This window comes from Capricornis sumatraensis, chromosome 2 (genome assembly GCF_032405125.1).
Source record: "Capricornis sumatraensis isolate serow.1 chromosome 2, serow.2, whole genome shotgun sequence".
Classification (NCBI taxonomy): Eukaryota; Metazoa; Chordata; class Mammalia; order Artiodactyla; family Bovidae; genus Capricornis; species Capricornis sumatraensis.
Window position 1 is genome coordinate 16,925,190 of NC_091070.1, and position 17,492 is coordinate 16,942,681.

Sequence of the window (17,492 nt, forward strand, 5' to 3'; positions counted from 1 at the left end):
TTTTTCTATAAGAAAATTATCATTTAGGCCAACTTTAGGGAAAAATATTTCTACAAATTTGGAAAAATAAGTTTGAGCCCTTTTAAAAGGTAAAAGAAAAAATTTAGAAACTACTGGTAAATATTTTTTGTGCTTTTCTAAATAAAAATGTGGTTCAGACAAGAGAAAAACATCTCCTAAATAGAGGAAAATATAAAGGATAAAAGTTCCATGGGTGCATAGATTTTATCTGTTATGTTATATTCACTGCTAGCAGCACAGAGCAGAAACTTAATAAATATTTACTGAACAAATGGATAAAAGTCCTATTTACCCTTAAATTTCACTGCCTATCTCACTACTTATTCATTTTTATCTCTAACAGCTAGCATATCATCTCACAAAAAGAAGTTACCAATCCAGTTATTTGTCAAATCAACAAAGAGTAAAAAAGATCAATAAATAAACAATGATTTTGAAGCTCAAAGTCAAAGTCACTAAGAAATTGGTTAAGAATTACTTTAAAACCACTACATTCATCCTGGAATAAAATCTCTACATGTAGGATAAAAGCAGTGACATCAAGGAAAGGGGGTATGTTGCCATTTCTAGACTTCATTATGCCATGTCTAACGAGTGAATAATACTAACATTATGCATTGTAAATCAGGAATATATATAAAAGTACAAAGAGAATGTAAAAGCCTACTCAACCTACAGCAGCAAAACAGCCACCATCCATCCACCACCCCTTCCCACCCCCTCCCCAAATAAAAAGGCAGACCTACCTTGGGCCTCTTGGACCTTCCAAGTAACTGCTTCTAGGAGGATCTGGAAGCAGTCCACCTGACCTCCCTGGCATATCCTTGACTGCGGCGAGTGGCTGAGATGGAGCACCTGAGGACTCCCCAAGTCCTTGCTCGGATGAGAACGAACTGTATGGCAAAGTAGACTTGCTCAGGGGAGCTTTGGAATTCACTTGGTCTGATGGGCCAAGGGCTGACTGCAGTGGAGGATGGTAAACCGAGGGTGGGGCTGAACCAAAAGACACAGGGGTGGGCAGCAGCGCTGGTCGAGGTTTCTCAGGGACTTGTGAGTTCTGGGAGCTGGAGGCAGGTGGACCTGGGGCTGCTGTCAAGGGAGGAGGCATCCCCTGGGGAACTCCGGGGGGAGGTATGCCTGGAGGAGGTGTGGCTGAAGAGAGCGGGGCGAGGGGCATGACAGGGGGAGGTGCGGTTGAAGCCAGAGAAGGTGGTGGAAGCACGGGTGGCGGCCCTGCCGAAGACAGGGAAGGCGGGGGGAGGACGGGCGGTGGCCCCGCAGAAGAGAGAGACGGAGGCATCACTGGTGGGGGCACAGAGCTCGGCAGAGACGGTGGCATCACGGGTGGGGGCATGCCAGGTGGTGGGACTGACGGCAGGGCCGGGGGCATCACCGGCGGTGGCAGCGATGGCGGCAATACCGGTGGGGGCATTGTTGGCGGGGGCGGCGGCATCTGAGAATAGGGGACAAATGGGGGCGGCATGGACATGTTCCCCATGTACTGGCTCTTCACATTCTGAAGTGCGCTGACTTTGTCCTGGAGATAGGTCTGAGTGGCCTTCATGTGTCCCTGCCACGTCTTCCACTGCTTCTCATACTCCTGGAGCTGATCTTTGTGAGGGTAGGAGTGGAGCTGCTCCTCCCACAGCTGAAACTCCCGCTCCCATTCTTGGTAGAGGCGTTGGAACTGCTGCCGCTGCATCTCGTAGTGCCGCAGCTGCACGTCTGCGGACATGGTCTGCAAACAGGGATGCAAGTAACTGTTAAGACACTCACAGAAGAGAGGTAACTTTAAGCTGAAATATCAAGGAGTCAAGGGCGTTTGAAGCCTTAGGAACTCGGAGCACAAGACTAAGGAAGGCTCAGGATAAGCTTGTTAAATCCCTTCAATAATGACCATTTGCCTTTCTCCTTTTAACTTAATTATGTAAGTTACCACAGAATCGAAAAAAAAATCAACTGGACATCCTTGGTGGCGCAGTGGGTAAGAAATCTGCCTGCCAATGCAGGGGACCCGAGCTTGATCCCTGGTTGGGGAAGATCCCACATGCCCACAACAAAGCCCACGTGTTACAACTACTGAAACCCATGCGCCTAGAGCCTGGGCTCTGCAATAAGAGAAGCCACCGAAATGAGAAGCCCATGCATCGCAGCTAGAGCAGCCCCCGTCCTCTGCAACTAGAGAAAGCCTACGCAGCAACAAAGACCAGGCATAGCCAAAAATAAATAAATGTTTTTAAAAAATAAAAGGATATGCTTAAAAAAAATCAACTAATCACTAAAGCAAACACCTATCTCACCTATTTTTCAAGTTTTTAATATTACTGTGGATCATTTTAATATTATTACTGAAAATGATCTGTTATAGACATAAGTTTATACCTCAAAGATACAAGACATACAAGGATCTAAGTCACTTCATCTTTTGTGGTGTATTTTCATGGGCTTTCTAGGGTGGTTGCTTTTAACTTGAAGCAACATAGGAAGTTCTGGTTCTTTTCTCTTTAATTTTTTTTTTGGGGGGTGGCGGGGGTGGGGGAGGCAGTCTGCACAGTTTGCAAGACCTTAGTTACCTGACCAGGAATTGAATCTACACTCTCAGCAGTGAAAGCTCAGAGTCCTAACCACTGGACCACCAGGGAATTCTCTGTGTTTTTTTAAACTGAAGTATAGTTAATTAACGATACTGTGTATCAGGTGCACAGCTATACACACACACACACACACGCACACACGCACGCACGCGCACACACACGCACGCACGCACACATGCACGCACGCACGCACACACACACACACACACACACGCTCTTTTTCAAAATCTTTCCCTTATAGGCCACTATAAGATAGTGAATATAATTTCCTGTGCTCTACACCAAGTCCTTAGTGTTTACCTATTTTACAGACAGTAGTGTGTTATCTTTTAAAATCCACAGGTGACAAATGCAACAAATAACTACTTGGGCACTCCAGGGGGAACATCTGATACTTTTCCTTCATCACACTTAAATCTCTTTCATGAGAAACAAATCCCTTAAACATCTGGGACAACTTCCCTCGTGTCCGTGAGGGAAGCTCTCACCTGGATGTGTGGCGGATGCTGTATAACCTGCTGGTACTGCTGCAGGATCTGCTGGAGCTGAGTGTGCTTCTGCATTATTCCCTGGTACTGGAAGCCAACTCGATGCTGCTGGTGCTGCTGCCAGTGTGCGGCTGCAGCCTGCAACTGCTTTAACCTGGCATCCTCTTCCGGGTCCTCAGACTGAAGGTGAAAGAGGGGATATGCTTTATTCTAACCATAAACAGCTTTATTCTAAGTCATAAACAAGAAACATGAATATGTTATAGAGTATTATGCTATAATAGTATGGTATCAGGAGAAGGCAATGGCAACCCAGTCCGGTACTCTTGCCTGGAAAATCCCATGGATGGAGGAGCCTGGTAGGCTACAGTCCATGGGGTCTTGAAGAGTTAGACATGACTGAGCGATTTCATTTTCACTTTTCACTTTCATGCACTGGAGAAGGAAATGGCAAGCAACTCTGGTATTCTTGCCTGGAGAATCCCAGGGACGGGGGAGCCTAGCAGGCTGCGGTCTATGGGGTCGCACAGAGTCGGACATGACTGAAGCGAATTAGCAACAGCAGCAGTATGGTATCATAAAGTCCAGAATCCTTGCAACTCTGGCTGAGAAAAGCTATTCTATCTTTAGATAAAATACTTAGTTCTGTTAAAGTCTTAGTGTCTTATCCTGTGATCATGAATACTACCACAAAGGAATTTACAAATCCCACAGTCTTTGCCAGAATAGTCACCTCACTGTTCCTATTTAGGATAACCATTTCCACAGCAGAAAGTAATCCACAGTTAGTGTCCTTTCCACTATATGAGAAACCTCTTTTTTACCGCTAGTCACTTTTCACCAGGTGACTACAGTGTAATCATTATGTTTCATTAATGTTTCCACATAAGGCTCTTGGGAGAACAATGACCTTTGGACCAATCTGAGGACTTTCCATGTGCCAGTCAGTAGGTTAAGCTTCAAGGATTATCACATTTAATGCTTCAATGGCTCTATAAGAAAGCTACAATTTAAATAAGCCCATTTTTTAGGTGAGGATATTGAAGCATAGAATGGTGAACTAACTTGCTCAGAGTCACAACCAGTAAGTAGCAGTGCCTGGACTACAGCGCAGGCAGTTTAACAATAATGCTGAATCTCTTGAATTATTGCCCTGTGCCATCAACATGAAAATATCCACCCTGGCATCCCTTTAGTGCTTAGAGATACTCAATTCAGAAGAGTGTCTAATTCTTCAATTTCACTTAAACCATGAAAAAAATGTTCTTTTCTAAATACCTTGAGGCATACATCTGATTATTCCACAAAAGAAATTTTACAATGCACTTAAAAAAAAATGAAAAAAATATATCCATTTAAAACAAAGGTATATATATACACATACATATATATGTGTGTATATATATGTATATATATGAATCAGAAAAAAAGCTGAACAATTTAAAAATACTAAGTAATTAATTTCATGGTTACCTGGGGCTCCTCAGGTGGGAGAGGAGGTGCTGCGTCTTCATTACTGGGTGGTAACGGGGGCTCCTCAGATGCAGAGGGTTCTGGTACTTGGCTGGTAGCAGGTACAGTAACTTCTTCTTTCACTGGCTCAGCTGCATCCTTTGCTACAACAGGACCCTTTTTGTGTCCCGGCAAATGCACTTTTGTCCTCTGCTGCAAACTAAGCAGGTGCTGTCGATACCAATACTGCTGCTGTTCCTACAACAGAAACCATTTTTTTTTTAAGAATTTTAATTGACAATCCTATATATCTGCAATTTGGTTTTGACAGAGAGCTACATCTGTGTCTGTGTTCACGCACTTATACATAATAAAAGGCAAAGCTGAACTGAAAAAAGCAAACAAACAAGATCTTTCCATTTTTCCCCCCAAATGTATACAATTAAGTTAAACCAGGAGAAGGCGACAACAGAGGATGAGATGGTTGGACTCAATGGACGTGAGTTTGGGTGAACTCCAGGAGGTGGTCATGGACAGGGAGCCCTGGCGTGCTGCAGTTCAGGGGGGTCACAGAGAGTCAGACACGATTGATGGACTGAACTGAAGTTAAACTATACATATTAATTCAACATACTTCTCTACTGTCATAAAAAAAAAAAAATACATGCTTTTGAAGGTGAAAGCAGTCTTTCTCATAAACGACCAGAGTAAATCCTTCTAATATTCACAGCTACTTGTTTTTAACTCGCCTTTTAGTTTGTTCAGTTTTATCCATAGCGGTCTCATGATTAATGAATATAACCAAACAGTCCTACCTCCTTTCCTGGTCTTCTCTTTTGCATTGTCCTTCCCTCTTTTAAACCCCTGCTGTATCATTAATCTTTTTCTTTTAATTTTATTTATTTATTGTTGGCTATGCTGGGTCTGTGTTGCTAAGCAGGCTTTTCTCCAGTTGCAGTGCATGGGCCTCTCACTGTGGTGACTTCTTTGGTTGTGGAGCACAGGCTCTAGTGGCTGAAGCACCTGGGCTCAGTATTTGTGGCTCCCAGGCTCTAGAGCACAGCCTCAACAGCTGTGGCGCACAGGCTGAGCTGTTCTGTGACACACGGGGTCTACCTAGACCAGGGACTGAAGTTGTGTTCCCTACACTGGCAGGCAGATTCTTTACCACTGAGCCACCACGGAAGCCCTGTTATCATTAATCATGCCATACCAAGGGGTATATGCATAAATGAAAATACACTGTTTCAGAATGCTTCGTATATATTTTAAAAGTTTCACTCCGTCTTCCAAATATTACTGTAATTTGATTTTCTGTATGCTTATTTTGTGCTTCCACTTTCTAAAAACTACAACAATAATAAGTTTAATGTGGAAAAAAATTAGAAGATACAGTCTATCCTCATTATTCATGGATTCTGTATTTGTAAATTTGCCTATTTGCTAAAATTTATCTCTAACTCCAAAATCAACACTCAGGGAACTTTCACAGTCACTTGTGGACACTCAGAGATGGGCAAAAAAATTTGAGTTACCTGAACTGCATGTTCCCACCAGCTGAGGCAGAAAATGGCCATGCTTGGCCTTTTTGTTTAGCTCTTGTACTGTAAATGAGTGTCCTTTTCAAGGTCTCTTTAAAGCCACATTTTTCATATTTCTGTACTTTTTGTTGAGGATTTTTCTGTTTAAAACGCACACACCCCCACTCCCAGCAAGCACAGTGCTGAACTGTTATCTACTGTCCTAAGTGCACAAAGACTGTGATGTGCCTTATGGAGAAAACATATTTGTATTGGATAACCTTCCTTCAGGCATGTATTATAGTGCTGTTGGCTGCTGAGTTCAATGTTCATGAATCAACAGTATACATTAAACAAGGTGTCTAAACAGAAACACAAATGAAACAAAGTTATGTACTGACTGGTTGATGCAATCAACCAATGTGACCAAAGGCCCACAGACACCTAACCCTACATTTCCCAACTAGGAGCAATGGTTCAGATTTCACTAATTCAGTATTCTTGAAAACTTAATAAAACATAAAATACCTCAAATAAAGAGACTCAACTACAAATAAGTAAACAAACAATAATGAAAATCAACTTAAAAAACCCACCACTCAGAAATAACTACAGGATCTTCATTTTCCCAGTGTTATAAAATTCCCCATGGTTACAAGGTTGTATAAGGGGAAAAAAAAAGCTGTCGTAACACTAAAATATTCACTAATGAACTGCCCTATATACCTCTATAATTAACAGCAGCATATATTTCTATTACAATTATAAAGATGCAGGATTTTATGAAAGTGATACTGGAGAACTTCAGAACTCATTAACGATAGGGGAGGACGGAGCAGAAGCACTGCCAGTTAACAACCAAAAAGAATTCTTATAACAGGAACTGCAAAAGAAATAACATGAATATCAAAGGCTGAAGAACAATCCTTGGAAAAATGCATGAATCCCTAAAATATTTTTTCCACATAGCCAAAGACAAAATGAATGACGAGTGTGGTGCTGTCATACAATTCTGTCACAAAAACTACAGCACAGAAACCTGATCTAAACTTTGTTCTGTATAAACTCTAAGATTCAGCTATTCTTTACAATTTTTGAGCTTTATTTTTCAAGATTGTGTCCAAAATCAAGGGTTTTTTTTTTTTTTCAATAAACTTTTGGTTCTGTGTTAAACGGATTCATTTTACTTGAATTCACTGGGACTCATTATCTTTGGATAACCAGAATTTCCTATATTTTTACTATTTTATTGTATATCCTCTCTAATTTTCCACATGCAAACATACATTATATTCTTTTCTCATTGAACATACTGTTTTGTTATCTGCTTTTTCATTCACAGAATGTAATTTTCTTCAGAGAGATACGTCTCATGCTTTTCTCATATCCTACCTGGTGCTTAAGCACACTGCTGGAGCACCCAGGAGAATGTCAGTGACTGCTGATCAGCTAAAGACTTCTCTTCTTGGCTACTAATTTCTATGACCTGAAACTTGCTGCAATCCATTAGGAAGAATAAACGCCATCTCACTAACTCCATCTTGAAGTCTGGGTCACAACACAACTAGATTTTTTTCTTTCTGATTATCATACACATAATCATCAGCTCCTGGAATGTAATTACTTTTACTATCCAACATGGAAAAAAAAAAAACCACTGCCATGACAGTCAACAATAATGTGCTATTAAAACATTTTCAACTCTCTTCCATTATTCTATGAAAATACTGAAAAGCAGACTTATCTTTTAGCTTTAAAAAACTGATAAACTCTTTCAAGTACAAGTTAAAGGCTTCCCTTTTCAAAGTTGTTTTGAAAGCATTACCAAAAGATACAAAGTTGCAAACCATCTTTCATAAAACTAGAAGCCAGTGGCTATAGATAAGATTCTTCAGGTCTAGATTCTTTATCAGTCTGTACCAACCTTATTTTCATGCTTTCTATCTTTGTCTTAGACCTAGTCTGAGGTTAAGAACCTGGTTAGGAGCTCAAGTACTTGTTGGTTTACGGACAGCATGCACTGCAGGTCTATTTCCATTTAATATGAACCCAATAAGCAGAACCCAGTTCTAATTCAATCCTAGGACGAGGTTCTGGCACATCTTTAAAGCTCTGCAAATGAATGATGATGAAATCATTCAGAAATGTCCTCAGTGATACCGGAGAAGGCTGCTTTATCTCTATCTTAGAAACGAATAAAAACGTGCCTGGACTTGATAATGAAGCTAAAATAGTAGCCAGTTCTTCTGAATATCTCATTGTATCAGACAACTCCATTTCATATAGGATGTTAGTTCATTCGCAGAGGAAAAACATAGTACATATCACAATCAAAAAGAGACTGAATGGAGTTAAAAAGTAAGGATGTATTCACCACAAATACCATTACCAAAAAGATGCTAATTAATTCAGCAAGTACTTACTGACTACTTGCTACCAGTACAGTAAGGAACTAGGTACTGAGTGATTCTCCAAGTAGGGAAATATAAAGCAGGAGGAACAGAGAGACAGAGAATGAATGAACGAATATATGTGTATATGTATGTGACGCTTTAAAGATTAATTCTGAAAGGCTGCCTTTCCTATCCAGGATGATTAGGATGCCTGTAACACTAAATATTCAATGCCCTATCCTAAAGCAAGTGGTTTAGGGAGAGGAGACTTGGTAAAATGATGAAATGGATTTCCATTTTAAAAATTTACTTAAAATATATTTATTTTCAGTATTTTTAAAGTTCACAGTCTATTTCAGGAAGTAAGGTCACCAGATAATCTTCATCCCATTTTAGGGAAAAAAACCAAAAACTCCTTTACTTTCCTCTTCCTCCAGCTCCTGCCCACATTCTCTCTCTCCTTCAGTCAAACTTCTTGAAAGAGTTGTCTATACTCACCATCCCCATTTCCTCACCTTCCATCACTCCTCAAATCAATGCAATATGGCTTCAGTCACTATGAAACTGCTCCTGCCAAGGTTAACAATAATCTACATGTCAGTAAATGCAAAAGATAACTCACGGTCTTCATCTTGCTTGACCTCTCAGCAGTGACATAGCTGACCACTCTCTCCTAGAAACAGTCTTCCTCACACTTCTGTGGCACTTCGCTGTCCTGATTTTCCATCTACTTATTTGGCCTCTCTTCCTAGTGGTTCCCTTAGATACTGCGGTTCTGCAGGGCTAGGCTCAATGTCCTTTAAACTTGATTCTTACTCTACACACACTCCTCAGGAGACCTCATCCATTTCTGTGCCTTCAAATATCATTTTTATGCTGTTGACTCACAAGTCCATCATGTCTCTCAGATCTGGCTTCTAGAATCCAAACCCATACCTTACTTCGAACTGGACATCTCCATTTGGAATCTTTTATCTGAAGGATCTTAAACTCAGTAAATCTAAAACTTAAACTCATCATTTTCCTTTCATCCCCAGACCTGCTGTTCCCTCTCCTGTAGGCTATTAGTATATGGAACCATCATCCACCCAGTTTCCTATCTCAGAAACCCAGGAAGCATCCCTGATGCCATCCTCTCCACTACTACTCAATCTCCAATTGGATTCTAGCACCTAAATATTTCTCCAGTCTTTCCACTTCTTTTCATCTTCTCCATCACCATCCAAGTCCAAGCCACTGTTAACTCCTGCCTGGATCACTCTCTAGATCACTCTTGCTCTTTTCGACTCCACTCTCCCCAAAGCAGAACGAACATTCAACAGGCCAATCTGGCACAACGGCCTACATAAAACCCTTCAATGGCTTCCTACTGCCCTTAAGACAAAGTCTCACCTTGACCTTCAGTCAACCTTACTGAACTTAATTCTCTGAACTCCTTACCCTTCTTCAGATTTCATTTAAACACTACTTGCAAAGGGAGACCTCTTCAATCAGGTCAGCGCTCCAGGCTATATTCAATCATTTGAAACATATTTATTATTCACCTACTTCGTGTTAGATCCTGAGCAAGGCACTGTGACTATGATGGTGAACTTACAAAAGCTCACCTTTTCCTATTCCTATGGCAGTCTAGTGATATTTTCTATTTTGTAATTCCTCAGGGCTTTACGCTTCTCTTAATTACTTTTTAAATGTCTTTCCCTCCCATTAGAACAAATCCAATGAGAGCAGGTACCTTGCCTATTTTGATCACCATCTCATCTCCCGTACTAAGCGCAGTTCCTGGCACAGAGTTGTTAACAAATATCTGAATATTAAATAATGACTAAAAACTCTAATCAAAGTCAACAACTTTACTTAAGTTTTGAGAATAAAAAAATAAATTACAATTCATGAAAAAATAAAAGACCACTATGCATTTTACTTAGCCAGTCCTTTAAACTCAGAGAAAAGTTAATTCTTCAAAAATCATATTCCATTAAATCAATACTTAACGATGAAAACTAGAAATTAAATGGAAGACTATCAAGCATTTATCCTTTATACGCTAACTCCATTTCCAATCAAATAGCCCTAGTTTATGAGTGATAAAGTTTTTCTTTATGACATGCCTGATGGTAAATGTAGAAGAAATGGCAGAAAAAAATCACCACATTATGACCTCTAACTAAGAAATGATTTACTCAAAAACCATCAATGGATGAACCACTAAATGAAACATTAGATGCAGTATTTATGGGAAGCTTTACAGTGGAGGAACCAGACTGTCACCTCCTGAGCAATCTTGGCACCACTATGGGATAATCGGGTATTGCGTGCCTCCTGATGGGATGCCAAAGAAGTACATGGCGCTCCCTAGGTTACAAAGTCCCCTTGCCAAAAGGTGAACTTAAACCTAAGAGGGTTTCACGGTTAATGTCTAGTTTACAAAACACATGGGAGAGAGGAACAAGCCAAACACCACCATCAGACAACAGACAAATTCATAACGTGGGACATTCTCTAGGACAACCAACATAGATATTTCACCAAGATCAATGCCAGGAACAGAAAAAGAATAGGAGAGACTGACCGAAATCAGGTGTTCTTAAGGGAGAGTGATTTTGCCCCCAGGACATTTGGCAACGTCTAGAAATATTTTTGGTTTTCACAACCAGGTGCTGTTACTGGCCTCTAGCAGGGAGAGGCTGCTAAACATCCTGCAATGCACAATACAGCGCTACAACAAAATTATCCTGCCCCAAAATGCCTCGACTGAACCCCAATTTGAACAAGCCCTCAAAACACTATTGAGTCCAGTTGGGAATTGTAACACGGAAAATATCAAGGAATTATTTTGATTAGTACAATGAGACAATAGGGGAAATGTAAATAGGTCAAGTATTAGATGATACATAGAAACCTGTTAATTTTGTCAGGTGTTATAATGTATATTTACCTTAGAAGAAAGTCCTTTAAAAAAAAAGACGTCAATTAATTAAGAGTGCAGGAATGAAATGACTTAAGATCTAAGAGTCATGTAAAAATATTTCAGCAAGAACTACAATAAAGGCCAGGTAAAGCATACATGACAAAATCTTGATACTTGTTGAATCTGAGTGATGGGTATGGGGGGGGAATCATACTATTTTCTCTACTTTTGTGCATATGTAAAATCTTTCACCACAAAAAAAAATTTAATGACATACTCCAAAAACAAAATATGACTCAACAAAGAAGGGTTAACTGTCAGGGATTGGCACTGTCATGAAGAAAATGTTTATTATCTAATAAACCAAAGTATCCTAAGTCTAGAACATGACAACGCTTGTATCTTATTCAACACATCTTAGTGGAAAGCCGACAGTTTCCAAGGCACTGTCCTAGGTGCTACAGGGGATAAAAAGGTGAACATAGAGAAGAGACTTTTGGACACAAAAGGGGGAAGGAGAGGGTGGGACGAATTGAGAGAGTAGCACTCTTTATCATATACACATTATCATATGCAAAACAGATAGCTAGTGGTAAGTTACTGTATTACACAGGAAGCTCAACCCAGTGCTCTGTAACAACCTAGAGGGGTGGGCTGCGGTGGGGGGGTGGGAGGCAATTTCAAGAGGGAGGGGACATATGTATCCTTATGGCTGATTCACATTACTGTATGGCAGAAACCAACACAACATTATAAAGCAATTATCCTTCAATCAAAAATAAAAAACTTTTTTTAAAAAGGTGAGACAGTCTCTTTCTGCAAGGGGACTCATAATCTGAACAGAACAGAACCAAACCACATGGGTAACCTGAGGCATGGCTTCATAGACAGCCTGGTATCAGAGGGTTGAGGAAGTTGGGACAAATTCTAGACAGAGGTCTAAAAAAACACACAACACCTTAAGAGGTTTAGCAAAGGCCTTCTTGTTCTGACCCACTCACACCTCTCAAATCTCATCTTCCACCACTTTCTTTCTGGCTGTCATCAAAGAATTTGAGGCACTGAACAGTCAAAGCACTAAAGATGTTCACCATAGACAAGGGTACAAAAGCAGAAAAGCAGTGTTCATGTTTATATTAAGGACTGGCTTGATCTGCCCCCACCACTACCAAAAAACCCCCAATTCATTTGTCTCTCTAAAAGGCCAGAAAAAGTCTAGTAGAGATGGGAATATAAATGTCCTATTTTGGCTTGGACTAACTCTGAGAATGTTTGGCAACAACAGTAACAACAAAAAAGCTTGGAAATTTCAGAGAGGGGTGGTAAAGGGGGAGAAATTCTGTCTATGATAGAGGAATCTGAGGAAATAACATGATGGGATGGTACTAATTTGGTGTAAACTAACAGAATCTCTCAGTCTACTGTTTTACCCCAGCTTCTCAGATGTTTTCTCCTGATGATGAGCCAAGCACAACATATTACTTACTTAAAACAACTCATTTCTTTTCTTAATTTCTAAAGCCAAACCACTGTAAAATTAGAATACTGCATTCCCATCTTTTGGAAATCTTTTATATGCACATCTGAGCTTGTAGATTAAGATTCTCTTTTCATTAGAGAAGCTAGGTAGATTAGGAGTTGCTAAAAATGTCTATTTTAAGAAATCAAAACAAATTATTTTTTTCCACTTCATCTTCTTTCCTAAGAAATGAATTCATTTATTACTGCTACTCTATCAATCTTTGACATGGAAGCATCACTTCAAACAGAAGTTGAGAAGGGCTCTCTCATGAATGGATAGATGTCATGAAATTTTTTTTTTTTTACAGCTTGGCCAAATTCCAAGGCTGTTACTCTGGAGTAAATGGTAACAATAATGCAATGCAGCAAATTGGTCATGTCTTAAAACTACCTTTAAGTGATGTGAGAAAAGGGATGCATGGGGTCAATTCCTGAAATGACCAACAGAATCCCAAAAAGATCATATATGTAGACTTCCCTAGGTATGGCATATATATCTATAAACGCAATTAGGATGTTCCTGATTAGAACAAGATTTCCATCCTCCATTTGCTGAGATTAACTCAGGAAATTGACAGCTATTAGTGGCCCTTAACTTTCTTTTAAAGGAACTAACTGGTCATAAGATCTATATTCAAGTGTCAGCCCTTTGAGAAGCTTTGAGAAGCTTTTTTTTTTTTTTACACTGCCTCTCAAATACAATTTTAAGTTACAATTGTGGCGGGGAGAGAAAGGCCCTTTGCAACAGCAACAAAACCTAAAAGGCTGGTTAAAGGAAATCAAAGAATGTATGGTAACTAACTCTTGATCCACCCAACTACCCTGCTGTCTAGAAACATCCTCAAACACTGTTCTTCTAATAATCCACGTTTAGCCAGTTAAAAAGCTGGGGTGTCAGATCCCTGACTTTTGTGAAATCCTTTGGAGTGTAAATTTGCTCGTTATTGTTGGGGGAGGCGGGAGGGAATCAGGCCAGGAACTAGGTATAGCCTCCAGGGCCAGCTCACTTAGGGCCCTCTAGGTGAGAGACTCAGCTCTGGGCAGGAGCTTTCTTACCTGTGGAGTCATCGTAGAGGGGTCTGGCTCAGGGGCAGCTTGCTGCTGTTCAGCGCTCTTGTTCTTGGCCCCACTCTCCAAAGGTTCTTGCTGGACAGTTGTCTTATTCCCAGGAGGGGCGGACGGCGGTGGTGGAGCCAGCAGCTGGGGTTTAGAATGGCCTTGGGAAGGGCGGGAAGGAGATGCCTGAGAAGAGGGCAAATAGGACTGCGAATGGCTCATATATGACTGCGAGGAGGACGAAGAGGAGGAGTAGGACGGGGTGGGCGCCAGGTAGGACTGGGACGGTGGAGACTGGGAAGGGGACGGCTGGGCAGGGGGCAGGTAGGGCTGAGATGAGGCCGGAGGGTAGTACGAGGGCGGCGGCTGAGGCGGGGGCAGGTAGGACTGAGACGGAGGCATGTAGGACCCCGGCGGCACCGGGGGCGACTCCGGGGGGGAATCCAGCTCCATGGGAACCAAACCAGGAGGCCCGTCTCGTTGGTGGTGGAGCATCTGATGTTTGTACTGCTGCTGCTTCTGATAGCTGAGGGCCGGCCCGGGCGGCGGGGGCATCGGCGGCGGCGGCGGCTGCCAGTCCCCGTAGCCGCCCCCCGGCATCCCCGGCGGGGGCGGCAGCGGGGGCGGCGGGAGGTGATGGGGCTGCAGCACGCACTGCATCTGCTTCTGGTGCATCTGCTGCAACTGCTGGAGCTGAGCCAAGTGCTGCTCGCGGAAGCTCATGAAGCCGGAGGAGGAGGGGGCGGCGGGAGTCGTCGAGCTCGAGTACCCGGGCCCCGGCGAGGCCTCAGGAAGCGCCACCGGAGGCGGCGGCGGGACCGGCGGCGGCGGCGGGTAGTGGCTGCTCCCGCCATAGCGGCCCCAATTCGGGTACATATCGGGAGAAGAAGGGCGCGGCGCTCTTCCCAGCGCCGTTACTCGTCGCAACCGACCCTCCAGGAGCTGCGGCAGCGGCGGCGGCGACAGCCGGAACTCGCGGCGCCTACAGGCCCCGGAGCGTGTAAACGGAGCGCGCCAGTGCGCCGGCGCTACCGAGCTGGGCCCGCGACCGGGAAGGCTGGGGAAACGTACGAGCGCGACTACGCCTGCGCAGTGGCCACAGATCGGAGAACAAAGGCGAGATAGAGCGGCCCCGTCCTCAGCGACTCTCGGTTGCCATCTTTCTTCCGGTTAGGATAATGTCGGGGCGAGTAGAAGGTTGCCGTAGAACCATAGAGTCTCATCGCTGAAAACGGTGGTAGAGATCCTATCGCTCTGCGGGTTCATTTTTGAATGGAGAAAAAAAAAAGGTTCCATTCACAATAGCAACGATCGCAACAACAATAAAAAAAAAAACCTATGAAGCAGGTAGGACTAACACTAAAAAGAAATATGTAGAATCTATATGAAGGAAACTACAGAACCGTAGCGAATAATATCCGAGTGGAATAAAATTAGACTTGAAATAATGGAGATGTTTACCATGGTTCTGAATGAAAAGAAGAAAAAGTGTAAAGATGTCAGTTCTCAAATTAAGTGAATAGACTTCAGTCAGTTCTAACATGGGAACAAATCTGTGAAGATGTATTCGGAAGACGGAATGTAAATCTTCAGTTCCTGCAGGTATTGTAAAAGCGGAGAAAGGGAATTCTTTAGAATAATTCAATGCAGAAAAATTTACGTTGGAGAATATCAGCCAAGGGGAAGAGAGTAAATGCCAAATAACAAGAGTGTCCAGAGAGGACTAGATTGGATTTAAAAAATAATCCAGTCTCATGTAAGACTAAACAGGAACTCCTTTGGCTTGAATGAATCACTGAAAAACAAAACTGATACACCCTGAATTCTGAAAAACAAAACAAAAAACTATGAGACAGTTAAGTGTGTCAATGTGTCAGTTGTGCACCACTTAAAGATTTGACATTGCTTCTATCCTAACAATCCAAATCTTCACTTCTCTTAGGAGGTGAATGTGAGTAGAAAGTGGGGCAACTAAGTATCCTTCAGAAGAGCTTTTCATTCTCAAATAGAAATTTAGTTGTGTGCCTTTTAATTTTTATTGAAATATAAAGTGCATACCTAAAATTACAAATCATACATACAGCTAAGTGAATTTTCACAAACCAGTCACTCTTGTGTTCAGATCAAGAGGCAGAATATTACCCAACTCAGAAACCCACTTACTTGTAATTTTAATATTTACAATTGAAATTCTCCTTTAAAACTATAGAAATACATGTAATTTCCTATAGAACAGGCTTAAGGAGAAAGATTTTTATGATTAACAAGAAAATCATCTCATTAGATGCAGAAAAAGAATGTGATAAATTTCAGTGTTCTTTTTTTTTTTTTTTTTGGCTGCCTTGGGGCCCACAGTGTGCAGGCTTTCTCTGGTTGCAAGCAGGGGCTAGTCTCTAGTTGCCGTGCACAGGCTTCTCCTTGCGATGTCTTCTCGTTGCAGAGCCCGAACTCTAGGCATGCAGACGCACAGTTGTGTCACACGGCCTTAGTTGCCGCACTGCATGTGGGATCTTCCCTGACCAGGGACCAAATCAGTGTTCCCTGTATTGGCAGGCAGATTCTTAACCACTGAACCACCAGGGAAGTTCTCCATTTATGATTTTTTTAAAAACTATTTACTTTCTTAATAAATTTGGCTGCATCAGGTCATAGTTGTGGCATGCAGGATCTTTAGTTGTGGCATGTGGGATCTAATTCTTTGATCAGAGATGGAACGCAGGCCCCCTGCGCGGGGAGCACGGTATCTTAGCCACTGAACCACCAGGGAAGTCCCATCCACTTATAATTTTTAAAAAGATTTGCAAGTCAGAAATAAAAGGAAACTTCCTTGATCTTATACACAGAGTACTTACTAAGAAAACTACAGCAGACATCACAATGCTGAAACGTTGAACGTTTTCCCACTGAGATCAAGAACAGATGTTCACTACTATCACATCTGTTATGTGTTGAATTTTGTTCCTCCTCCCCCACCCCCAAAAGATTTTTAGGTCCTCACCCCCAGCACCTCAGAATGTGACCTCATTTGGAAATAGTGTTGTCCCGCGTGTCGTTTATTAAGATGAGGTCATACAGGACTAGGATGGGCCCCTATCCAATGTGACTAGTCTCCTTGTAAGATGACCCTTTGAAGACAGCACACAGAGAGAATGCCATGTGATGCTGAAGGCAGAAATGGAGTCACGCAGCTGCAAGCCAAGGGATGCAACAGGTGGAACAAACACTGCCGGTAGGAGTGTAACTTGGGATGACCACTCTGGTGGCTCAGATGGTAGAGCGTCTGTCTACAATGTAGGAGACCTGGGTTCGATCCCTGGGTTGGGAAGTTCCCTGGTAGAAGGAAATGGCAACCCACTCCAGTACTCTTGCCTAGAAAATCCCGTGGACGGAGGAGCCTGGTGTCCATGGGGTCGCAAAGAGTCGGACATGACTGAGCGACTTCACTTCACTTCACTTCACTCTGAAATACTGTGGCACTATCTAGTAAAGCTGAACAGCCCCAGAGCCTATGACCTGGGAATCCCACTCCAACAAAG

General features: G+C 42.2%; 1 protein-coding gene across 1 annotated transcript in view; it reads right to left on the minus strand.

The window, feature by feature from the left end:
- The window catches only part of YLPM1 (YLP motif containing 1), a 62,679-nt gene extending 47,847 nt beyond the window's left edge, over positions 1-14,832 (minus strand). The window contains exons 1-4 of the mRNA XM_068963872.1: positions 13,957-14,832; positions 4,577-4,813; positions 3,104-3,283; positions 768-1,759 (exon numbers count right to left, since the gene is read on the minus strand). Coding sequence (XP_068819973.1) covers positions 768-1,759; positions 3,104-3,283; positions 4,577-4,813; positions 13,957-14,832 — 2,285 coding nt within the window. The remainder of the gene's footprint in view (positions 1-767; positions 1,760-3,103; positions 3,284-4,576; positions 4,814-13,956) is intronic.
- Between the last annotated feature and the right edge of the window lie 2,660 nt (positions 14,833-17,492).